The sequence below is a fragment of the Balaenoptera physalus genome (assembly GCF_965194825.1).
Source record: "Balaenoptera physalus genome assembly, chromosome: 2".
Classification (NCBI taxonomy): Eukaryota; Metazoa; Chordata; class Mammalia; order Artiodactyla; family Balaenopteridae; genus Balaenoptera; species Balaenoptera physalus.
Window position 1 is genome coordinate 146,275,279 of NC_138883.1, and position 25,619 is coordinate 146,300,897.

Genomic DNA, 25,619 nt, shown 5'->3' on the forward strand with positions numbered 1-25,619 from the left:
CTCACCCAACCTCAGTGTTCTCACCTGTATAACAACAGAACCCACCTGACAGGGGGTTTATGAAGATTCAGTTATAGATGGCAGATAAAGTGGTTAACACAGGGCTTTGCACAAAGTCCAGTGATCGTATTATTGTTACTAATATCCACCAGAGGGCAAGGTTGGCTGTCCTGTGTGCTTCTGCCCACCCTGGCCCATATCACAGCTGATTCCCTGCTGCTTTCCTGTGGATGCTCACAGCTCATGCCCTGTTTTTGAGGAGTTCCATATCCCCATCCTCCAGCAGCACCAGGAAAGCTGTCTCTGCTTGCCTACTCCAGCTGTGCCCTTCCTGGTGGACCTTTCTGTCTGAGTGGCCTGGGACAGCCTCTGCAAGGCCAGGGCAAGAGCCCCCGGGAGCCTACAGGACAGGTCAGGCCTCTGCAGGATCTGCCAGCTGATACCTGAGCCAGGGCAAGGGGCAGGGAGCGGGAGACTTGCCCTATCTGCCTCCTAAATATCTCTCAGGTTCATCCACTTCTGTTGCCACCGCTTCTACCTGAGTCCTTGCCAGCGACCTTGCTTGCCTTGACCATGCAGAAGCCTCCTAACCACCTCTGCTGGCTTTACTTTTGCCCTCCACAAACAATCCACTCTCTACACAGCAGCCAGTTCTTTTCAATCAGATCGTACCCTTCTTAAAGCCCTTCGGTGGCTTTGCATCGCACTGAGAATAAAACCCACCTCCTCACTGGGCCCCCAAGGCCTCCACACCCGCCCCTGCTTAAAACTCTGGCATTATGGCATCTCGTTTCCATCCCTCTGCCCTCCCATATCTCTGCTGGCCCTTCCTCCCTGTGAGAACATCACGCCCTTTCTCACCTCTGGCCCTTTGCACTTGCCGCTCTGTCTTGAAAACTCTTTCCCTGACTCAGCCTTACCCGGCGGTCCTCAGCTCAAATGCCGCTTGTTTGCACTGGCCTTTCCAGACCACATGATGCAAAGTGGTCTCCTCTAGTTACCCTCTACCCTCTCGTTATGTCTCTTCCCCCTAATTACCGATGATCACAGCCTAAAACTATGCTGTGCTTACATGTGTGCATGTGTGTGCAAACATGCCTGTTCCTGTTCAGTTCAGCTTGGCTTTCTGTCTGTTTCACTCACTGCTGTGCTCCCAGCACCCTGAGCAGCGTCTGGCTAGGACACATGCTCAGTAAGCGTATGTTGAATGAATGAATGTGTTTACGTGAAGGCAAACCTTACCGGTCAGAATGGATGACTGTCCCTGATTTGGGGTCAATGACATGAACAATGACTCCACGGTGACCCCAGCTCCTTTCGAAAAAATAACCTCCCTCTTCCATGCCACCGGGGTGAAGAGTCTTGTTCAGAAATGTCCAAGAGAGCTTCTTCTGTCCATGCAGCTCAAGGGTACCTCCTCTGTCGACGCCGATGTACTTGAGGCCAAAGTAAGGGTCTGGCTGAACGTCTTCATCAGCCCTACAAGAGAGAACAGCTCTCCATGGTTGGCCGACGCCTCTCTTTACTGGATGCTAAGCCCAGAGGGGACTGCACTGCTCTTGACTCCCACTGTGGCCACCTTAGACCCAGTTACACCTGGTGATTGCTCGAGGTCAGTAGACATAGCATTGGCAACCAACATTGTCCCACACCAGACCAAAATGAGTCCAACAGGCCAAGCAGAAATACTTATCAATAGTTAACATGCTGGCACTTCTTTCCAGTTCTAAGTATGCTATATTTTGGTCCATATCAGATGTGGGATCACCTGGACCTGGACTGCATACCCTTGTGTATTCTTGGCTACTGATTCTGAGAACTCTCAATTGCTTGAAGAGGGAGCATAGCCAGAGGCAAATACTGCATGGAATTTTTCTTTATCTTGTCCATCATAACCTATTAATAAACATTCACAGAGACTCCCTCAGCCCTGACATGATTAGAAGGCAGCTGAAAGGCTGGCAGGGATTTCTGTAACTTAAGTCTGGACCTGAGCCACAATAAATAAAATGCCTCATGTACTCCTCCAGCTCACCCAAATCACCACTGTCTGTCTCGTTCATGATTACCATCTGGCAGGACCTAATGATAATTCCTTTCTTGCACTAAAGCCTTGCTGTCTTACCTCCCTCTCTTCCATGAAAAACCTCCTTCCCGTCAGATCCAAGAGTATCATGTGACTCATGGAAGCTGTCTACTCACCTTCCATACAAAATGATGCTGAAATTGCCCTGGAAAGGGCAGAGGGCACTCCCAGCATGCAGCTCTCCTCCATTGTCAATCAGGATGTGCCGGGTACGCAAAACAATTGCCTCATCTTGGTCTTTAATGACTAGCTTTCCTGAAGAGGTAGGAATGGAGTGAGGTTTAGGAAGACAAGTCTTAGTGGTGAGATTATAGCAGAGTCAAGGGCAGACCTCCTAAGCCCCTCATGTCATCCAGGCAGGCAGAGAGGCATGTCTTTCCAATACTTCTATGCTTGCTGTGCTTACGGTGGTTACTTTTCTCTCTGCCTTGTGATGTGTAAATAATGCCTCCTTGGTTTACTGCTATCGCTGCATGTGCTGCATTCAATGAGCAAGCATCTGAAGGTCAGATAAGCAGGAATGCTCAGAGCACCAATAAGAAGTTTCCTCTATAAATGCTTCTTTCACTAAGATTGGACCTCTGACAAGCCATTCCTAAGTGCTCAAAGCTGATGGTTATCTCAAACAACCAGATGCTCTGACGTGAACCCAAAGCATGTGACATTTGTTCTGTCCATCTACAGTTATGGCAACCTGCATCCCATCTGCTAGGCTCTGAGGCAGCGGACCAGAGAGAGATGGGGCAGGGGAGGGAGACTGGCTTACCTCCCTCTGAGATGCGGATGGAATGGACCGTGGCAGAAGAGATGAGCAGCAGTGTTCTGCCCTGGCCTATGTGCACGTAGTAGTCTGGGTCATGGCCAGGATTCCAGGGCTGCAGCTCAGGCCACTGATCAGGGCACTCAGCCGCCACTGCCAAGGACAGAGAGATGTCACTGCTACCACCCACCAACCTCCCCAAGCAAGGACTGCCACAGACCACAAGCAGGGTGGGGTGAGGAGTCTATCATGCATTTTCATGGCCCTTGCCTTCTCCCTACTAGAGCTCAAAGCAGGGCCCTAAAAGCAAAGAGAACCCCTGACATAGGAGCCAGGAGGCCTGGGATTTAGTCGAATGCCCTTCATTAGTTCATCCTTTATCTGTGAACAAGTCACTTCCCTCTTCTGGACTCAGTTTTTCCCTTTATAGAATGAAGGGTAGACCAGATGACTCCTCAAGACATTCCAAGATCTAAAGTTAGGCAATGATTTACCCAGATTACTTGTATTCCAAGGCATCCTTTCCCCTGGAAAGCATTGTTTAAAAAGTTGACAAAGCCTTTTCCCCTTCTGCCTGAGAATTTGACTTTTAGTTAATTTTCTCTGTTTCCCTGGAAACCTGAGAAAGATGGTATTCTATAAAGCATGTTACCAAGCAACATCTTATAACAAAAGTCACCCCTGATTAGTAAATGGCATCTGAACTGGGAGGAATTATGCAAAATTTATAATGATCCTGGTGGAGATGTCTTGCTTGGAGGCTTCCCTGAGTGCAGGGACTCTCGTAATTGGGCAAATCCCACACAGCAACTCTGAAAGTTACATCTATGGAGTTGCTATAAGAGGTACTGGCTCTGACGGGGCAATCCCCACACCTGTCCAATGACAGTCTTGTTTCCTCTCACCTAAGGAGCTGTCTCACCTGGGGAACAAAAGAAGATAGCTTCTGGAGGCTTGTAGAATGCTTCCAAGACCACCCTCACGGAAGAGAAACGCCTGATGCTGCTCTGATGGTGGGCGGTGTTTCTGTCCTAGGCCCTTTGAAGTTATCCTGATGCCAAGCATGGCCTGTGGTAGCCTCATGAGTCTGAATGTTTAGTTGAACTCAAAGCCCCCATGGTGGGTGTTGCAGACTTCTCCCCGATGCAAATAAAAGCACCGGGAAGAATCTCTCCTCCTATGGCTAAGAAGGCTCTGTACCCCAGTGGGGTACCACGTATGGTGAACAGAGGAGGACTGTCTCAGAAATTGGGAAAATCTCCCTGGACAGCAAGGAAAAACCCAGAGGGAAAGCAACAGGAAGAGGCAACGGGCAAAACAAAATGAGAAAGGCTTGCCTCAGAGATGGAGCCCCAATGCCCATCTTTTTTTCTCTCACTAGAAAGTTGTGAGCAAGCATGAAATAGTAGATTTTTAAATAACTGGAGCGGGATGGAGGAGAAGGAAGGTGAGGTGTAGTAAACCCATGGCAGGGGCAAGGTTTCAGATGGTGAAGACCCTGGGGAAGGTACTGGAAGGAATGGATGCAAATTCCACCCTTGGGCATCGAGCAAGGGGCACTAAGGGGAGCCATGTCTCTTGAGCCAGGTGGGTGCAGTGGACAATATCCATGACATTGGGTGGGACCTCAGAAGGAACTCTGGCTTCAGTACAATTACTAGCGTGTCACTTCTCAATGTGACTTGATTTCAATGCGGCTGTCTCTAGGGTAAGATCCCATGTTTATATATTTCAAGAGAACTGGAAGGGCGCTGCCCCTTTATCTACTCAGCATTGCCAGATGTGGACTCCGGAAGCCCACATCACATCATCGTCCCGGCCCATCTGAAAGCAGCGGCTGGCCCTTCTCTTCTCTGCAAGGCACGGTGCAGGCACTTGGTGCATGTTTCCTGAGTCTCACTCCCCACCCTCCCCTCCCCTGCTCCATAACATCCTCCTTTATGCCCCATCTGCCTCACTGTCAGCCCTAACTCAGGTTTTGGATCTTTTTCATTAAGAAGAGAATTTCACATGTTTTTGGAGTTTTGCTAAAGCAGCTCTTCCAAGATTCTGTAAACCCCATGGGACTCAAATAGTGGCAAAACAATGAAAAAATGTGGCATGTACTCATCCGTGGATTTTTCATTTTAATGTAAGAGCAGGGTTGCCAGCAGGCTGCCAGGATGGGCCAAGGTAGGGGTGGGGGGGGCTGGGGGCCTCTGCCTGGGCACTCAGTAGCCAAGGATGATCACGAGGGCTCTGGAGCCTCCGTCCAGCTGAGGGGCTTCTGAGGGCCAATGCCGAACCCTGGGTTTGCCTTCAGATGGGTCAAGTGCTTGGCTGGCTTTCAGCAGAGGTCAATCAGAGGCCCTGGGCTGCCCTCCACCTAGTCCTGGACCTGGAGTGTCTGTTTCCAAGGTGGTGACTCCTCAGCCATGCGGGGAACGCACGTGGCGACTGGAGAGCCCAGTGATCCAGGCATGGAGCCATGAGCGTGCCGAGAAGGAATCGTTCCAACTCCATGGGACAAAGCCCAGGGTCTCACCGCCCACATCTCCTAGGAGAATCCCAACTGCTCCTCTATTCTCCAACTGCACGCGTTTGCGTCAGTCTTTGCATCTGGATGTGGAGGCGGTCAGCCTGACACTTGTAGGCTCTCCTGTCATCAGGAGCACAATTCCCAGAGCTCCAGCAGCTCTGACCCCACAGCATAAGCACCGCAGTTACAAGACTGGCCGTGGATGAACGCCCCTTCGCTGGAGCTGGAGATTTTGCTCTTGGTAAAAGTTGGTTTCAGTGGCTCTTCATTTGTAGGAATCAGTGAGTAGCTGGCAACGGTCAAGGTCTTTGCTGAGATATCACCACAGCTGCCACCCTTCCCAGGAGGGGCTGCAGGAAGTGGGATTCAGAGTGGACGTAAGCCCTACTTGGAGCATGAATGGCAGGCAGTTGGCTTCTGCCTCCCTCTGACGTCAGAGAAAAGCAAGGACCAGAGGGAACCAAAGGCACAGCCTCCTTTCCAAATGGTTTATAGTCAAACAGAAGAGAGAGACCCAGGATGTAAGAGGAAATACCCAGAGACCTCCCCAAGGCCGTGAGGTGATTTACCTTAAAAGAGAACCCTAAACCCAGTTCCTGGCACAGGGTCAGTGACCCCTTGGTGGTTATTAATTGAATAAATGATGGAAGGACTAAATGAATGAATTCAGGTAATATTGACAATTGTTGCATTGAGAGCAAAAATATTGCTTGCTTGCTATGTCCCCTGAGGACCAAAAAGATTCTACAAGGAATCACATTGAAGGGATTTCACTAGTTATGATTAGAGATTACTTCCTTGCACCAGTGGGTTGAGAAAAACAAGATGTAATACAATGTAAGGTCCTTTATTCTTATTGTAGAAAAGCATTCAGCTCAAGTGATAATAATAGCATTTTTTAAAAAGCAATCCATGGTGATGGTATTATTACTCAACCTCTATTCAAAATTTTAAAATTGTCCCCATCTCTCAACTTCTACCCCAAGCTTGGTTTATTTGATTGCTTTTTTTGTAGCCCACACAAACTTGCCTTGTGCTTCTGGATTTTAATTCAAAAATCACTCAAAGAAAAAGTTGACGATATTGAGATCAGAAAAACAGATCTAAACCTCACCTAGAGCATCATGGCTAACAAGGTGCTTTAATGCACCCAAATCTTATGATGGCAAAGCAGGAAGGGAACACTGAGGTCAGGTGGCTCGGAGGCGGCAGGCTGGCTGGCAGATATGTGTTTTTTGCTCTGCTCCACCACCCCCGAGTGTTTCGTAAAATTTCAATTGGTTGCCATCCTTTAACAAGTAGAGAGTTTTTACATGAAAGTCTAGATTTCTGACTTCTCTTAAAAATTCAATAGGTCTTGCAACAGGGGCCCCGCCTCCCCCTGTGGCAGCAATTGGCCGGGACTGAGAAGTGGGTGTCCCTGAAGAGGGGCCTGAACTCCCCAGGTGACCACATCTCTACCTGGCCAGCTTCACTGCTTTGTGTCACGTGCCTGGTTCCTGTAGACACTGAGTTTCTAACCCCTGAGCCTAGTCTAACCCCCTCATTTTGTGGATGACGAAACTGAAGGCCAGGATAAGACTTGCCCAGGATCAACGAGTTAGCAGGGGCAGGCCAGAGCCCAGCCACCCTGACCCCACCCTGCGGCTCCTTCTCCCGGCCTTCCTCGTTGAGATGCAGAGGTCCAACTGCTCTGCAGTGGCTCACCTGTGGATGCGGCACCAGGAAAGCGGGCCAGGACGAACCAGCCGACTGTCAGCATCACCTTAAAGGAGACGTCCAGACTGTGAGCAGCTCTCATGCTGGCAGAGCGCTCCCTGAAATAAAAAGGCACACTGAGTCAGACCTGCAGCCTCCCCAGGCTGGAGTCGGTGTGTGGGGCAGACACACACACAGAGACAGGGCCACATGCACACACAGAGGCAGTGCCAGTATGGGCATACTCCAGCCGGCCAGTGCAAAGTCCTCAGCTGCCGTGACTCAGGGCTGGGCAGATCAGGGCATGACAGCCCTGTCACTGTCCCGTCTGTGTCCTGCAGCTCAGAGACCCGGTGACGGATGGGATTTCATCCTTGGCGTGCGAGCTCACTACCCTCCAGAATGAAGGGTTTTTTTCCCTTAAGTTAAAAAACAGAGAAAAACAAAAAATATTCCCACTGAACATGAGCTGGAAAATAGATGCCACCAACTTGCTGTGTGATCTCAGCTGATTTGATTAACCTCTCTGGGCTTCAGTCTCCTAATCTGAAAAATGAGGATGTGGACTAGCTGATTTCTAATATCAGTCTGTGCTTCTAAAACAAGTCTTGATGATAATATTGAGATCCTAAATATGATGCCTGTGTGTTATAAACCCTTCTAATATTACCCATCCAAGAGGGAAGCAGGGCAGAGATAGCTAATTGTCCCCTAATATCCATTTTTCCCTGGAAAAGAACCCCTGGGTTTTTATCTGGGCACACAGCCACCTAGAATAAAGGCTACCTTCTCCAGTCTCTCTTACGTTAGTTGTGGTCTTGGAATTAAGTTCTGGCCGATATAGCAAAAGTACAGTGTGTGAATTCCAGGATATGTCCTTAGGGAAAGCAGGAAGCCTTTCTTCCCTCTTTCCTGCTGGCTGGAATATGGATATGATGTCTGGATCTTCAGCAGCTATCTTTGGTCATGTAATGGGAGCCATGTGCTGAAGATGGCAACACAGAGGGTAAGAACCTAGGCTCTGACCCTGTGGAGAACTGAAACAGCCCTAGACTGTGGATTTATTTTTATGTGTGATGGAATTAAATTAATTTTATTACATTTCTGTTTTATGAAAGCCACTTTTTTCCCCCTTGTACTCAGACAGAAGGTGAATACGGGAATCTGTCTAGATAAACCTCAAGACAGGAACTTTAAAAAAAAGATGCCCAATTCCCCTTTCATAATATAATGCCTTTGGAGAAACATCTCTGTCTTCAAGTCCTGTGTGCCGCACAAGAGTGCTTAGGCGGGGCTTGGGGAGCGGCCAGCTCCAGCTTCCATGCCCACGTCCCCAGGTCCTCCCCAGAGCATGACTGCAGTCATGCCTGGAAACAAACAGATATTCTCCCACACTGAGAAAGGGGCCAAATGTCTCTCATCCCACACAGGCTCCTTCCTTTGAACGAGCTCAGGGACAAATCTGATCATCCCTGACTTTTCAGCTCCGGGTGAAGCACTCTGTGAGAGCTGGGCAAGAGGGTCTGAAACAGAGCACCCTGGCCCTGTGCCTGGTCCTTCCCGCACAGGTGCGCCGGGGAGGCCAGGGGAGGGAGGAAACCATACTCTCAGCGTCAACGCCCGCAGTGTCCTCCTGGCGGGCACCCTGCCTGGCCCTGGCCTGATATGCCGAGAACAACAGGACCCATTCTAGTCGCCTCTGCAGGGCCGCTGAAGTCAGGCGTCACAGCATCTGGGAATGGCGCCTTTCCCATGGCCCCCAGAAGAGGAGTGTCTGCTTTCACGCTCTTTGCAATAAAAAGAAGGGGACACCGGGACAGGAGTGCTCTGTGGTCCTCGGGGAAAGCCAGAGCCCAGCTCTCGAGTCTCCATCTGTTTAGAAAAACCAAAGGTAGTTTGCTCTTTGCTGCTGAGAAGCCCCAAATCATCCTGGGGCTCCATGAAGGGAACCCGAACTTTGGGCCGTGAGCTGGCAGAGGAATGTGGCCGGCACCGAGGGTGGAGGTACCCGGGTGCGGGGGGCAATCTGGGTGCGGGCACCCCTCCCGCCTTAACTGCCGGGTGACCCTCATCCAGACATTCCCTTCTCTGGGCCTCAACTTCCTGTGTGCAGAGTGGAAGGTTGGGGTACAGGGAATTTGTGGCCCTGACATCTTCTGACCATTTCAGAGACAAAAAAGTAATCACTTTCGGGATGGATGTAAAAACAATTCCCCCTGGCAGGATAATGCTCAAAACCTCTTTTCCCCAACATTCAAGAGAGAGACCTGCTGTATCTGAGTGCCACTGGATACAGAGAGGTCCCCCTGCTCCAAAGAGGTCGCGACCCCACATTGCTGGGGGTGGTCCTCCGCGAGTGGCTTCCAGGGCCTGAGTACAGGAACCTGGAGAAACATTCTGTTGCTGTGAATCCCAAAGCTTCTCAAATTTCACTTGGGAATTCTTCACCAAGAGAGGACAGCTTTCTCAGCTGGCCACTAAAAGCTCTCTGGCAACACGAGTTAGGATTCAGCTTCTCCAGCTGGCAACATACAGTCTTGAAAGGGTGCCCAGCTGCTGAAGGCCTGCGAGGAGTGCACGGTTGGCTAACAACGCTAGAAGGCTCCGCAGGAAGCTGTTGGCTGGAGGCTGGCTGAAGTCTGCCCTTGCTGGGTCCCAATGGTCCTGAGCTGGCCTCTTCCTTACAGGGTGCGGTGAACCCCTTTGGCAGAGCCATTTGGAAGAGGAAGGGACGGCACTCCGGGATACTCCACAAGGCTTCACAAGAACAAGCTAAAGTTTTCCAGAAGCTCAGCATCTTCCCGTCCAGCTGCAGCTCCATGCCGTGTTTGCCAGGCCTCACAGGGGCGCGGAGGGGCAGGAGCAAAAGCAGGGACAAGAGGCGTCCGTCGCCTGCTACCCTCTGTCTCTGTGTCTCCTCGCTGCTGCCATCACACACCAGGGGCTGGGGCTTTGCTCTTCCTTCAGCTGCCCTGGGGTAGGACCTGTCGCCTGCAGAGAGAAAGGAGAGCAATGTTATTCAAGCCTCCAGAGAAGCCCCTACATCTCTGGGGCAGCAGCATTAGCAAGTACACGCCCCCTGGCATCCCCGACCCCAGGGGGATGCGGGTTCTTGATGCCTGCAGAGCCTGCAGAAGACAGAACTTTCTTCAGGGATTATCATAAACTACCAAATGTAAAATAGATGGCTAGTGGGAAGCAGCCGCATAGCACAGGGAGATCAGCTCGGTGCTTTGTGACCACCTAGAGGGGTGGGATAGGGAGGGTGGGAGGGAGGGAGATGCAAGAGGGAAGAGATATGGGGACATATGTATATGTATAACTGATTCACTTTGTTATACAGCAGAAACTAACACACCATTGTAAAGCAATTATACTCCAATAAAGATGTGATAAAAAAAAAAGAAAGAAAGAAAGGGAGTAGGGGGTAGTGGGGAGGGTCAGTGTAAGGTCTGAGGCCGGGGGTGAGATGGAACTGCAGGGTGATCCGGAAGCCAGTTTGGGGGAGGAGACAGCACAGTGACAGCCGTCACTCTCCCTGTCACACCCGCACTAAGGCAATTCTCATTTCATGCAAACCTAGACGAGACTCGGCTCAGACCAGCAGGACACCGTGGTGACCAGGAGCACAGGCTCCAAAGTCTTCTATCCCAGACATGCAGTTCACATTGGGGAAAACCATCTGACCACTTGGGCCTCGCTTTTTTAATCTGTAAAACTGAAATAATTGGGACTTCCCTGGTGGCGCAGTGGTTAAGAATCCGCCTGCTAATGCAGGGGACACGGGTTTGAGCCCTGGTCCGGGAACATCCCACATGTTGCGGAGCAACTTAGCCCGTGTGCCATAACTGAAGCCCGCGCACCGCAATTAAGAGTAGCCCCCGCTCGCCGCAACTAGAGAAAGCCCACGTACAGCAGTGAGGACCCGACACAGCCAAAAATAAATAAATTTTTAAAAAAACCCTGAAATAATGCATCTTAAATTCCAAGGTCATTGTGAGGATCAAACGAGATGCTCTATACAAAGATCGTAAAGCTCTGGGCCTGAGCGGTGGTCAGTGCTCAAGCTGTGGGAGCTGCTGGTATGAAGGATGCACCGCACAATGGGTGAAAGAGCCTGGGAGATGGAATCTGAGAACCTGGTTTGAGTTCCAACTCCGGCCCTCACCAGCTGTGTGACCTTAGACAAGTCACTCAAACTCTCTGGGCCTTAGCCTTCTCATTTTTTAAATGGGAACAATAATACTACCCATAACCAGGAGTTACTGTTATGAGGCTCAGCTGAGATCGGCTGGCTCTAAAAACCTCAGCTCATCTATCCTGGTCTCCAGATTATGTCCTGTGGGTGGTACAGAAAAGAATCAGATATGAATCCTGCCCCCCACCCCCAAGCCTGGAATATCCTACTGTCAAGAGGAGAGAGAGGCAAGCGCACGAGGCACTATATTCCAAAATGCCCAGCTGCTCACTTCCTGGGCAAAGGGAGATAAAAGAGATGGTACCACTGTCCAGACGGAACAGTCTGGACGTTCCCTCTTTGCCTCACTGAGCGGAGCTCAGGGGAAAGATTTGATTTCAGCCTAATGGATCTGGGCACTTCCCTTATGATGACACACGTGTATATAGGCCACCCTGTCTCCTGCTGAGACGTGGGGTGGGGGGGCTTTGGAACAAACACACCCTCATGAATTCTCTTGGACATCGTTTGATTGACCTTTATGCCACTTAATGGTTGAACCTGTTACGGGCTGAACTGTGTTCCCTCAAGAGTCATATGCTGAAGTCTTAACCCCCAGTACCTCAGCATGGGACTGTATCTGGAGAAGGGGCCTTGACAGAGGAAATGAAGGTAAAATGAAGTTACGTGGGTGAGTCCTAATGCAGTATGACTGGTGTCCTTATAAGAAGAGGAGAGCAGGACACAGACACATGGAGGGAAGACCACGTGAGGATGCTGGAGGAAGACGCCACCTACAAGCCAAGGAGAGAGGCCTCAGAAGAAGCCAAACCCGCTGAAATTGTGATCTTGGACTTCTGGCCTCCAGAACACTGAGAAAATACTATTCTGTAGTTTAAGCCACCCAGCCTGCGGTACTCTGTTATGGTAGCCCCAGGAAGCTAACACAGCATCCTTGAGTAAATTCGTTAATCTGTCTGAAGCTCACAGCTTTCTCACCAGCAATGCCAATAATGATAATCATAGCAAACACTAACACAGCCTTTTCTAGGTGTCAGGCACTGCTTTACGCACTTTTCGTCTACTGGCTAATTTAGTCTTTCGTAGCTAGGTGTCGTTATTAATCCCTAGTTTACAGATGGGGAAACTGAGGCACAAAGAGTGTCACTTTTTTTTTGGTAGCCAGGGTACACAGCTAGCAGGTGGCAAAGTTCAAAGCCTGCTCTCTCCTTCCGAAACTGTGCTTCCAATTCCTAAAGATTAAATGATTTGCAATGTCATCTCAAACTAAGAGAATGTAGGAGCTGGTAGGATAGTGAGAGAGAACCCAGCTAGCACTTCTCCAACTTTATTGCACGCAGACATCCCCTGGAGAGCAGGCTAGAATGCAGATTCTGATTCAGTAGGTGTGTGGCGGGGCCTGGGATTCTGCTGAGGGTCACAGAGCTAGCAGGGGGCCCATCCAGGATTTGAAGCCAGGAGGTCTGGCTCCAGAGTCCACGCTTCATAAAAACAGAACAATAACACTACCCCCACCTACCTCCCGGCCAGGCACACGGGGAGGAGGCAATGTTTGATTTGAGCCGTGCGGACAGATTAATGATCCTGACAGCAAACCGGGGTGAAGTTTGGGGAAGGTGGCAAGAATCTCCCTCCAGCTCTCTTGCGGTCAGGAAAGCACTGGTGTTCCCTTTCACTATGACCTAGGTTTCTTGTTCACAGGCCCTAAAATCTGTGCCATGGCTCCTGGAGGGCCCAACGGGGCTGGTGCAGGCTGGGTCACCTGCACAGGCTCGACTCAGATCCTTCTCTGTATAGGAAACCACAGGTCCACCTCAGTGGCTACCAGAAACCATGGAAACAGGAAGGCAGAGCCCCAAGAGCTCATTCCCTCTCGACAGAAAGCTCCCCTGATGAATTGCAGAAACCCCTTCGTAACATTCCCTAGCAGGGGCCCCCCCTCCTCTCCTGAACCAAGCAGTGGGCAGCCAACTCCCTGGTCTGCCGGCCACACATCCCAGCCCAGGCCCAGCTCCCCCCGGCAGAGAAAGGCACATCTCTGGTCACCTGGTCCTGACGCAGCATCCCCAGGGAGAAGGAGGAGGCAGGAGACAGGGCAGCCCAAGTATCCTTCTGGATCACAGAGAAACACAGGAAGAGTCCCAAGTCTGGAGAACGCTGGCAGCTCCGAGCCCTTTCTCAGTGTGAGGCTGCTATGCTGGGGACCCCAGGGACAGGGACCCCATCCCCCTCCTCAGAGAGAAGCATTTAGAAGACCCTTGGCTTCTGCAAATCAGAGCATCTCCCAGGGTACCCCATGATACGTGCTCCGCCGGCACGAGCTACTCCTTTCTTTTGGAAACATACCTGCCCTGACCTCTCTCATTGCTGCAAAGATCAAAAACCTTCCCCAAAGACCAGGGGCATTCCAAAACCTGGTCTCTTCTCCAGAAACTGGGCTTCTAATTCCTCAAGACTAAGCCACTTGCCAGTTAGCGTCAGGCTCACAGAATGCAGGAGTTGATGGGAATCGGAGACCCTTTCCAGCCAGCCCTTGGCTGTGCACCTGAACCACGTGGGGGAACTTGTTAAAATGCAGATTCTCGTCCCACAGGTCTGGGGTGGGGTCTGATTCTGCATTTCCAACCAGCTCTCAGGTGAGGCTGCTGCTGCTGGGCGGTGGGCCATGCTTTGATAGCAAGTATCTCGTGCAATCCCACCCTCCCCATTTTACAGATGGGCAAACTGAGGCCCACAGTGCAGAAGATTGTTGCTCATGATCAGGAGCAGTAAATGGATAGGAAAATTGCCATCTGACTCCAAATTATGGGACATGTGTTGCCTTCGCTGCCAACCTGCTTGCCTGGGAGGAAGGGGAAAAGGGGGGAAGACTGGGCTCATCTGTTCCTGCCCCTGTTTCTACTGAGGGTTTAAGTCACAGTTTGGATAGCCTCAGGAACACTTTATACTTCCATAGAGCCTTAAATTATCTTCCCCAAACAAAATACCTCCTTTGATAGGGGAAATCCCCGGTGGGGAGCCACCTGCAGAGCCAAGGAGGAGAGACACTGCAGATCCCCGTGATATGAGAAATTCACCATCACGGACCACTCCCATCCCCAAGCATATCTGAACAAATCCTGTCAGGTCCTGCTGTGCCATCAAATCCAAATCTCTCATCTCATCACCGAATCAGCTACCGGGGCTGGGAGCGTCAAGGCCTTCACCCATTGCAGCTGGGAGGAAGGCAGCTCTGAAACCAGTCTTCCCTCCTGTTCGTGCAACACACGTGGTCTTAGTATCCCATGAGTGGGCACTGTGCTGGTCCTGGTGGAAAAGGAAGGTAAGATCCCTGCCCCCAAAGAGATCCCGCGGTCCCACCGCCCTCTGCATCAGGCATCGCAGTCTAAATGATGAGGCTGACCCTCCCAGAAAACCAGATGTTTCCTAAGGAAGAGTTTCTCACTTGCTCACTTGAGGTTAAACACTGGAGTGAACAGTTTAGCGACAATGACATATCTAACTTGCCCTTTTGTTTAGAGCTATGCCTGTCCAATACAATAGCTGCTAGTCACACGTGGCTATGGACATTTACATTTAATTAAAATCAGATACAACTAAAAACTCAGTGCCTCGGTCACACTAGGCACATTTTAAGAGCTCGATCGCCATTGGTAGCTCGTGGCTACCATGTTGGGCGCGCAGATCTGGAACATTTCCATCACTGTAGAAACTTCCGATTTAGAGCCTCAATACTCAGAGTGGTTTAGAAGATCAAACTAGAGCTTCGAGACGGTTCGGAGCAACGGTTCTTATGGCGGCGTCCCTGACTCCACCTGTGAGAAACTCAGATTCTCAGTCCCACTCCAGACCTACTGACTTACTGACTCCGCCTCCGGGGGTGGGCCCAGCCACCTGTGCTGTAACAAGCCCTCCAGTGATTCTGACGTTGCTCAAGTCCGAGAACCACTAGTTCAGAGAGTCACTTCAGTCCAGAGACACTTGTCAACCACCAGTTAAGTGTCACTCATGAATACTCGACGGCTCATTGGCTAAGCATGCAGGCTGTGTCACAAGATCCAAGCTGAAGTCTCAGATCTCCCACTTAAGAGCCATGTGTGGGGACTTCCCTGGTGGTCCAGTGGGTAAGACTCTGCATCCCCAATGCAGGGGGGCCCCGGTTCGATCCCTGGTCGGGGAACTAAGATCCCACATGCATGCCACACCTAAGGGCTCACATGCTGCAACTAAGAGTCCGCGTGCCGCAACTAAGAAGTCCGCATGCTGCAACTAAAGATCCTACATGCCACAATGAAGATCCCTTGTGCCACAACTAAGACCTGGTGCAGACAAAAATAAATAAATAAATAAATAAATAAATTTTTAAAAAATTAAAAAAAAAAAGAGCCGTGTATGAACTTGTCCATTCATTTAACAGCCCAAGGCTCTGTTTCTTCAGCTGTAAAAGGGGAGAATCCTTCCAGCTGCCTTCTAGGACTCCTGGATGGGATGGAAAGATGCATGCCACGTGTGTGACACAGTGAGTGGTCCGCTGGGCCGTAAGGTGCCAGGACGTCGGTTTATCACCATCATCCCTGCCTGGTTTCTGTTCACTGCCTGATGCAGCCGATCGCCAGCCTCACTCACTACATGGGATTTTTAACCTCTTTCACTGACAGACTTGTAGCGCTATGCCATCCACTGAGAGGTACCGCAAAATGAGAGATGGTTTCTCAAAAGCTTGACCTAGAGGACTTTACACAGGGAACTTGCGCCCAGTGGGGCAATGTGTTTTTGTAGTGGGGGAAGAAACACAAATATGACTTAATGGAAGCCCCACCCTGGGCTCTGGGCAAAAAGTCCTGCCTGGATAATGTGAAGGGTGGCAGACACGGCAGGCCAGAGCCTTGGGTCCTGAAATAGGAAGCTTTCCTATTAGAAAGAGTACAGAGAGGCTGGAGGAGATGGCTGCCACCTCTGAGGCCCAGGGGGAAGGTGGGAGGAAGTCCTTTCGGTTGGCAATTTGGTTCCTTGTTTTATTCCACGAGGGCTTGGCCTTGGCCTAACGTTGAAGCAAAACAGAGCTCCCAAAAGGGAAGAGGAGGGAGCTAGAAATAAATAAATGAAAGATGACTCATGGACACAGCCCAGTATTAAATGACCGCTTCTCTGCGGGATCCCACGGATGAAGACACGCCACCTGGGGGGTGAGGGGGGATGTTAAAAAGGTGGTGAACGGGGGAAGGAAACAGTACCCAGAAAGCAGATCCATTCTTGGTCCCAGAGTGTTACACGAACTTCCTCCTGGCCCCCCAATGGCCTCCCGCATGCTCTGTTGCTTCCTTGACATAAACGTTCTTTCTCTGCCACGGTCTTCCCAGCTGCCACGTCTGACCTTTGGAAATTGGCAGTTTGTTTTAAGATTCCATTTCTAATCCCCCTGAGGAATTCCCTCTGGTCCTAAAGTCTATAGCAATTGCTTCTTCCTCTGCATTCACAGCTTACTGATCAAATCTTTCTTTGAACTATCTCCTTCTCTCTTTGGAGCTCCTCAATGTTTTCCACACTGGGCTGCAGGCTCCTTGAGGGCAGCCTCTACGTAAACCCATTTGTCTTTTCCTGCAGCCCAGCACACGGGGGCTGCCCAGCGAACGTAGACAATGAGGGAATGGGTTTGCCCAACGATAGCTGGAGGAACAGCCCACTTGGCTACTTGCCTGCTCTGCAACTTTTGGGCTCTGTGTCCAATGCTCTCTGAAAAAAACAGGTGGGAGTATGGAAGCAGAAACTGGAGGCACTTAACAAGCTGATAAGTTTTAAAATTATAACTCTTTTTTAAAAAAATCTTTTAAGTCCTCAATTGAGGAAAAAAGAGTAACTTCCCTCCTAAAACTGGTTTTCTCTCCCAAGATCACGAAGGAAGAGGGGAAGTCAGATGACTGATACGGCTGCATCTCCCCAGACTCACCAAGTCCAAGGCCAGCCTGCCTCTGCCGCTGTCTGAGGTGACCAGAGGCTCCTGGTCACCACGAAGGGTCCTGGCCCCTTCCACCAACCCCAGCGCTCTCTGGAGAGGGCACTGCCTACTCTTCAAGGTAACCCAAGTGTCCCGGTGTCCCCTACCCTTAGTCCCAGGCGTTAGACACCTGACACCCCCGAGCCTCCTTATTCACAGGGGAAGTCCGGCCCCTTGCTTGGTTCCTCTTTCCTCCAGGGTATCTGAGACTCCTCCTGGCCACCTACACACATCCACAGATCGGTCCTGTCTGCCCCGGGATGCCCCAGCCACTCAGCTCGGGGCTTAGCTGAGCAACAAGCAACATCTCTGCCCCCCCGCTGGCTGAGCCCCGCACCGCCCCCCTACCCCCCTGCCGCAGGGGAGGCGAGCCCACTGCTGCCAGCTTGGTGCATGGCGCTGGGGCAAGTCCCCACCACGGGAGCTGCCCGTCTCATCGCACAGAGAGGACGAGTCCGCCCTGTCACACTCCCACAGCCAGCTGACCAGGCTCCCGAGGTACGTATTTGGTTCTTTCAATGTACACAGGTCTGGGTAGAGGCCTCTGCTAGGGCAGCTGGGTCCCTCTCTACCCTGTTCCTTTAGCCCCAACATTGAGTCTACAGGGCACACGATGCTTTCTCCCAGTACAGGACTGCTCTCCCAGGAGCCTCACTGCCCTTCCCTGCCTTTGAGCATACGACTGGTCTTCCCAGTGCATCAGATGTGTCCACAGATACGCGAGCCTCATCTGGAGAGACAGGGTACGTACGTTCCACCGGTCCACTCCAGCCTCCTCAACCTCTTTAGCCTCCTTACACATCAGTGGATGCACGTAGGTCTTTGGGGACAGGAGCTGTCACCTGACTTCAAAGACAAGTTGACCTGGGTCCCAACTCTGGCTTTGCGGGGCATGATCCGCAGAGGGCACAGCAGCCCCGCCGGCTGGCGCTCCTCTCCTTGCCAAGGGAAAGCTTGTCAGGGAGCCCGGGGTGCTGCCCGGCTACGGGGCTTTTATCCCTTGCACCCTGTCCTGGGCAAATGCCGTGAAGCCCAGCCATCAGAGCCCCGTGCCCCCCGCGGCTGGCAGCTGAAAAATCAACTGATGCTCAGAGCAGCCTCATCACAGAGTTCAGCGACCCTCAGAGGGAAGTCTCTCCCGGGACTGAGTCAGAACTTGGAGCTGCCCAAGTCGAACCATTGGCTACACACCTTCCCCGCTCATGTTGTGTGCTCTGCTAGTGGGGAGGTGATTGTAGCAATAAACACTTCATCAGTTGTGTTTTTTAACTGAAAATACTAGCATCGGCAGTTGGCTTGGCACTTCTCCTGGCCTGAAGTTGCCCTATATGTGCCCACTTGTGTCTGAGGCTCCAGAAAGATTCCTGTGAAATGCTCCAGCCCCTTCCTCACCACCTCCTGGGGTCTTCTGCTGGCCCCCTCTGACCCATCCTCCACACTAAGGGCTGCTGGCTCATTCCCACAAATAGCTTTATTTCAAAGAGCATTTTCCCCTGCTAAATAAGAGTGAGGGTGCAGCCAGAGCCGAGGAACGGCAGAGACGAGCAGAGCGCAGGGTCCAGTTCCTGAAGCACCTTCGGTGTGAAGTTAAGGAGTTTGGACTTTATCCTAAAAGCCTGGGGGGCCCCTGGCAGAGTGGAGGAGCCAGGGGAACACATGTATTTTATAAAGATGCTGCTGGCAGGGACGAAGGGGAGGGACGGGAAAGAATGGGAGTGCAGCCCGGAGGACTCTGCTGGGGTTGGATTAATTCCACACATATTTATTGAGTGCCTACTGTACGCTGGTTCTAGGCACTGGGCCACAGAGGAAACAATTCAGGTAAAGACCCTGCCCTGGGTTGGGTTAGAGCTTAGTCTAGTGGTGGCGGTGGGGTGGGAGTAGAGAAGGAATAAAGAGCAAATAAACACACCCTGTATGTGTCCGATGATGTTAAGAGCTATAGAGAAAAGTCAAGCAGATTATGCGGCGAGAAGCTGCTGTTTTATATGGACAGTCAGGGAAGTTCTCACTGAGAAGGTGCCACATGAGCAGAGACCTGAAGCGACAGGGCAGGGGTGCTGTGAGGACATCCAGGCAGAGGGACCCAGCAGGGGAAGGATGCCAGGCGGGAACAGGAGGCCAGGCGCTGGAGCTTAATGGGGAGGGCAGAGGATGGCAGGGGACCACACAGCTGGGGCGGGGGTGATGAGAAAAACCACGCCTCTCATCACAGCAGGGCCCACGTGGCTCAGTGCTTCATCAATTATCCAATCAGGTGGGGTTGGCTTAAAAAGGACCTACTGTACAGCATAGAGAACTATATCCTCCCTCAATCTCAGTCCCCCTGCCTCAAGTGGGGCTGACTCACCCACCTTGGCTCCCGAGGTAGACATGTGACCCAGCCTGGCCAGTGAATATGTTCCTTTCCCTGGCTGCTGTGATTGGTTCAGGGATGGTCACGTGACCCAAGACAAAGAAAGAGGGCATGGAACTATTGGGAAAGCTGGTTCTCGTCCTGCCATGGCTGGCAAGCCTGGAGTTGCTGGGGCCATCTTGGCCTCTGTGCTGGGAGAGCCTGCCTGACAGTGAAGCTTGTACAGAGGAAGGCAGAGCCTAGAGATGGAGAGAGATGACACTTGAGCACCCAGATCCAACTCTGCCTGAAGCTAGTGCCGTCCCTGGACTTTTCAACTACCTGAGCCAATAACGTTCCTTTTTGTTTAAGCCAATTTGAGTTGTGTCTTTGACATTTGCTATAGAAACAATCCTGACTCGTAAGGAACCAAAAGGGGAGGGCAAGATGGGGGTTAGTTCTTACAAGTCTTTCTGCTCTCATAAGATGTCCATTGCAATCAATGAGGCCTCAAATTACTTTGTTGGGGAAAGAGACTTCCTTTCTCCAATTGTAGCACGTCCCCCAAACATGCGTGTCCCTTGGAAAGGTGACCCACATTAGGAAAAAAGAAAGTCACTGCCACCACCATGGTCTAGGACTTTCCTGTAGGATTCCATAAGAACCATCTAGTGGCCTACTCCCCATCCCCACCCCAATCCATCTTCCACAGACCAGCCAGTCTGCCAGATCATGGCACATTTTTGTTTCAAACCCTCTAATGGCTCCGATCACATGTAGAACGAAGTGAGAACTCCTCATCCAGCCCTGCACAGCCTGCCCTCCTCTCCAGCATCCTCTCACACCAGTCTCCACTCCTGCCACGTTGGCCCCTTTATCATCTCCTCTGAAGACATCAAGCTGCTTCCTGCCCCAGGACCTTTTCACATGCTGTCCCTGGAATGCTTTCCTCCACTCCAGCCATCCTCGGGTCTCAGTTAAAGCCCAGACGGAGTCAGCCAAGATGGCAGACTACAAAGACCCTGAGTTCACCTCCTCTCACGAGCACACCAAAATCACAACTATTAGCAGTACAACCATCGATGAAAAGCCATGTTCTTAGAGATGCTTTTCCTGACACCTTCTTCCCACCTGAAGAAGGTCCCCTCTGACAGTGCCTTTCACAGTGTCCTCTCTTCACTTGCCACAGTTTATAATCATATATTTGCTTGTGAGTTTGCTTATTGCCCATAGGCTTCCTGCAGGGAGGTTCTGGGACCATTGGTGGTGCTTCTCAGAATGCGGTCCAGGGACCAGCATCATCAGCGTCACCCGAGAGCACGTCAGCCACGTGGAGTCAGACCTGCTGCTTTCTGTGCATCCCTTTCCATCTCCCTCTTCCCCCAGGAGCACTAACATTAACCAGTAGGGCTACCAAACCCAGGACAAAGGAGGTAGACTGTGAAACGTTCCTCAAAGCACCGGGGGCCCCAGAGGGCTGACGTGAGAGCCCTGAGACCAGCGTGTGGCCCACAGGGGAGCCCCCTGGGTTCGGACACGACAAGAAGCCAATGTGCTGGCACCTGCTGCGTCTGGAAGCCGGGCTGGAATGTCATGAGGCAGGGCCTGGCAGAAGTTCAGAGAGCGCAGCCTTCCTCCCCACTCCCGTTCTCAGGCTCACACAAACCCAGGAAGGGCAGAGACAGAGAGTGTTTGCACAGCAGATAGACTTTCTCCACTCCTCCCTCGGCCCCGCCAGATCAGAGTCGAAAGAGCAGGCTCGATTTTGGTTCAGGTTTAGGCCAGAGTCCGCCTTTGATCTGAGGGGCTTTTCTTTGCCCGGGTTATTTATTTGTAGAAACCACTCTGGTTTCCTACTACTTCAAATACACCTACAGGAAACAACACCAGGCGGAGTCCCAACCGAGGTTTGTTTTACTGCCCTGTGTGCCACTGGCTCCTTGCGCCCGGGATCAGTTACCTGTATTCCTGCACACAGGTGTGATTCGCAGCCTTGGGCTATGAAACAGACCTACTAGAGAATGGACTTGAGGATATGGGGAGTGGGAGGGGTAAGATGTGACAGGGTGAGAGAGTGTCATGGACATATATACACTACCAAATGTAAAATAGATAGTGAGAAGCAGCTGCATAGCACAGGGAGATCAGCTCGGTGCTCTGTGACCACCTAGAGGGGTGGAATAGGGAGGGTGGGAGGGAGACGCAAGAGGGAGGGGATATGGGGATATATGTATATGTATAACTGATTCACTTTGTTATACAGCAGAAATTAACACACCATTGTAAAGCAATTATACTCCAATAAAGATGTTTAAAAAAAAAAAAAAAAAAAAAGCCTGTGATCCTGCGGGGAAAAACGGGCTCTGATAAACCTGAAGTGACTAGAAATCAGCAGTCCTGGCTATCCTGGGAGACTCTGAGCAAGGCTCCTCCGGGCCTCTGTTTTTTATTTTCTGTAAAGGAAGAGCCAGGGTAATGCGTATTTTCGTGCTTATTCAGAACTGGGTCCCACACAAGGGCTGTAACAGAAGTGAATAAGGATGGACGGTGCCTGCTGGGAGAAGCTCCTGGAACAGCTCTGAGCTCTGGGGACCCCCTGCTTCACCACTAGGGGACCCCAGGGCTCCACATAACTGTTTCCCCCAACACTTTACTATGAAAACTTTCAAGCATACAGTCAAGCTGAAAGAATTTCACAGCAAACACCAACATACCCACGACCTAAACGCTACCAGTAACATTCTGCTGCATTTGCTTTATCACATAACTATCTATTCATCTATCTCTCTATCCATCCAGAAATCAACCTTATCTTTTGGTTACATTTCCAAGGAAATTGTAAGCACCAGTACCCTTCCCTCTAACTGCTTCAGCATGCATATTATTAACTAACGTTCAACATTCATTTAATTTTTTAAATATTTTGAGGTAAAATTTACATGTAATGGAACACACAAACCTCCAGTGTACGTTGGCTGAGTTTTGACAAATGCATATACCTGTGTAACCCAAGCACCTATCAAGGTATAGAACATTACCATTACCCTTGAAAGTTCTCTCATGCCCTTTCCCAGTTAATTCCCTCTTGCAAGAGGCAACCACTATTCTAGCTGAGTAATATCAGAACCATACCATAGATTCGTTTTGCCTGCTCTAGAACATCATATAAATGGAATTATCCAGTACGTAGTCTTTTATGTCAAGCTTCTTTTCCTCTGCACGCTTCTGGGATTCATCCATACTGTTACTTGTATCGATAGTTCATTTCTTATGACCGCTAAGTGGTAATCGATTGCATGAATATACTACACTACATAATTGCTTTAAGAATTTACTTATTTATTTATTTTTTATAAATTTATTTATTTATTTGTTTTTGGCTGCGTTGGGTCTTCGTTGCTGTGCGCGGGCTTTCTCTAGTTGCGGTGAGTGGGAGCTACTCTTTGTTGTGATGTGCAGGCTTCACACTGCGGTGGCTTCTCTTGTTGTGGAGCACAGGCTCTAGGCGCGTGGGCTTCTGTAGTTGTGGTGCATGGGCTCAGTAGTTGTGGCTCACAGGCTCTAGAGCGCAGGCTCAGTAGTTGTGGCGCACGGGCTTAGCTGCTCCGCGGCATGTGGGATCTTCCCAGACCAGGGATCGAACCCGTGTCCCCTGCATTGGCAGGCAGATTCTTAAACACTGCGCCACCAGGGAAGTCTCCATAATTGCTTTAATATTTCTGTTCTAGGGAACCCCAAGTGAAATGGAGCTTGGGAGAAAAAAGGAGGAACAACTTGGCTACTATAACACAGCCAGACAATGCTATGTTTGCCACTGTCCTCAAACCCAGTAAGATGCACAGGAGGCGGGTGTCCTTGGCTCAAATCCCCACTTCGCCACCTAGCAACTGTGTTAAATTTGGCAAGTTTTGGTAGTTCCCTGTTCTCCAGGCTTCGTCATCTGTAAGATGCTGGTAATAATGGAAACTTCCTCAAATGGCTGTGACAAGATATGCAAAGGGATGGGCAGAGCCCGTGGCACAAATAATAAGTGTTCTAAATGTTACTCTATGTTGGTGAGAAGGAGCTCTGATTTTCAGATGTGAGTTTGAATCTTAACCCTGCCACTAAAAGGCTCTGCAATTCTGGGAAATTTCCGTAGGTTCTTTTTAACCTAGTAGCGGCTTAATAATATTTTATGATAGTATCCTGTGGATTTGTTTTTCCTCCTCCTGTTTTTCCTTTTCCCATTCAACTTTTTAAAACGACCTCCCTTCTACACTGTAGGCTAAGATTCCTCTCCAGCACACAAAGCTGTTAGTATCTTCCATCTAAGGGAGATTTTGAGAAAACTGAAAGAGATAATGTACACAAGAGCTTAGGAGAGCCCCTGCTATGCAGTTAGCACGCTATAAAATTTACCTTCCATTACTAGCCGTGCTCTCGCTCTCGGACAGGGCAGAAGAGCAACTGATTCATATTTGCTGAAAACAGCAGATGCTCAAGGAATGCTTTTGAGAAAGTCTTGCCCTGAGAAGTCAGGACACCGGGCATGCGCGCAGGTCAGCCCTGGGCTTCCTGCCCGACAGATGCTATTGAAGATGGGATTCAAGAGGAGGGAATGCACAGAGCCTGAAGCGTCCCCCAGGCCCTTGATCTCCTGGAGGCTACCGCCCACACCTGGTTCACAGCCAGGAATAGCTACGGGGCAGCTCACAAAGCCTCCACCTCAGGCTCTGGCTTCCTCTGCTGAGCTGAGCTGAGCTGCGGCCCAGGATACTGGCCTGATTTCAGCCCAATTTGGCTGTACTGCCTAAGATCTTCCAGAGGCTTCAGCTGGAAAAAGTTATTACTTGCTTTTCACCATTAAATGGGAGAGTGCTGGCTCAGATAGGAGGTGGCATTATCAACTCGGGGCAGGCCTGCCTGACTCACCGAGGGCCCGCAGAAGCTGGGGTGGTGCCTGGCTGGGATGTGAACCCACAGCTATCTGACTCTGGCTTTTTCCTGCCTCTGACTGTCAGTCTGCCCCTAGGATTAAATCTGGAAGTTGTATTTCCAGCACCTTGGAGCAAGGAAGGACCTTCAAAACCATGGAGCCCATGATTTGCCCAAGGTCCCATAATGAAGATTCAAAGCCAGGTCCCCGTGGGATTCAACATACGTGTATCATGTATTTAGTTGAACAATATGAAATCGTTGCTATTCAACCATTTTGAACCTTAGAAATAGTAGTTTCATGTGATTCAACCTATACTTGTATCCAGCCCCTGTTACGTGTACACTGCTGTCCTTGAGTTGGGGAGGTGAGAGTAGGGAGCCCAGAGATGAGGGAACAGTGCTTTCCCATAGAGTTTATGTTGGTGTCTACACTCTCCATTGCAATCTCTTTCCTAAGTAGTCTTACCTCTTACAATGAGATCCACACCATGTAAATTGGGTCAATTACTTTCTCAGAGTTTCAAAGACCCCCATGTTCTTTTTTTTTTTTTTTGATGTACAATTTTATCTTACATCATCTATAAAACATTTATCAGCAACAATTTATAATATGAATGTTTGAATATGAAGCATTGGGGTACAATCTCTTTTGAAATGATAAACAGCTGTTAGTTCATATATCTCTGTTATGTTAAAAGTAAACTCCTAAATGAATACTGCAGAATCATTCAACACCATATGCGGAGTACATCACTTCATCATATTTTAAGACCCCCATGTTCTGAGGCTTCCAAATCTCTGTCTTGAGCCAAGGTCTCTACTCTGTACTCCGGACCCTCCGTGATCCCCTTTCACAGGGGGGGCCCTCCTGGAGCCATGCTTGTTCAATAGAAGTCCTGGATCCTAGGCCACACTGATTGGATCGGGGCGGGGGGACAACTGACCGAAGCTAGGTTGACTCCTTTTCTCTTGTTCCAGTCCCTTCCAGAGGCCTGACTTTATATCTGCCCTTTTTATTCTAGGAGCCAACCTCTGTGTCCTTATAATAAATCCAACCTTCCGATGTTTTTTTCATTTTTGCTAAATTTAACGCAACTTGGTTTCTGTTA

General features: G+C 50.3%; 1 protein-coding gene across 1 annotated transcript in view; it reads right to left on the minus strand.

The window, feature by feature from the left end:
* Window positions 1-25,619, minus strand: part of CEMIP (cell migration inducing hyaluronidase 1) — a 160,256-nt gene that overhangs the window by 66,452 nt on the left and 68,185 nt on the right. The window contains exons 2-5 of the mRNA XM_082448918.1: window positions 7,072-7,181; window positions 2,853-2,999; window positions 2,203-2,341; window positions 1,243-1,479 (exon numbers count right to left, since the gene is read on the minus strand). Coding sequence (XP_082305044.1) covers window positions 1,243-1,479; window positions 2,203-2,341; window positions 2,853-2,999; window positions 7,072-7,165 — 617 coding nt within the window. The 5' untranslated portion in view covers window positions 7,166-7,181. The remainder of the gene's footprint in view (window positions 1-1,242; window positions 1,480-2,202; window positions 2,342-2,852; window positions 3,000-7,071; window positions 7,182-25,619) is intronic.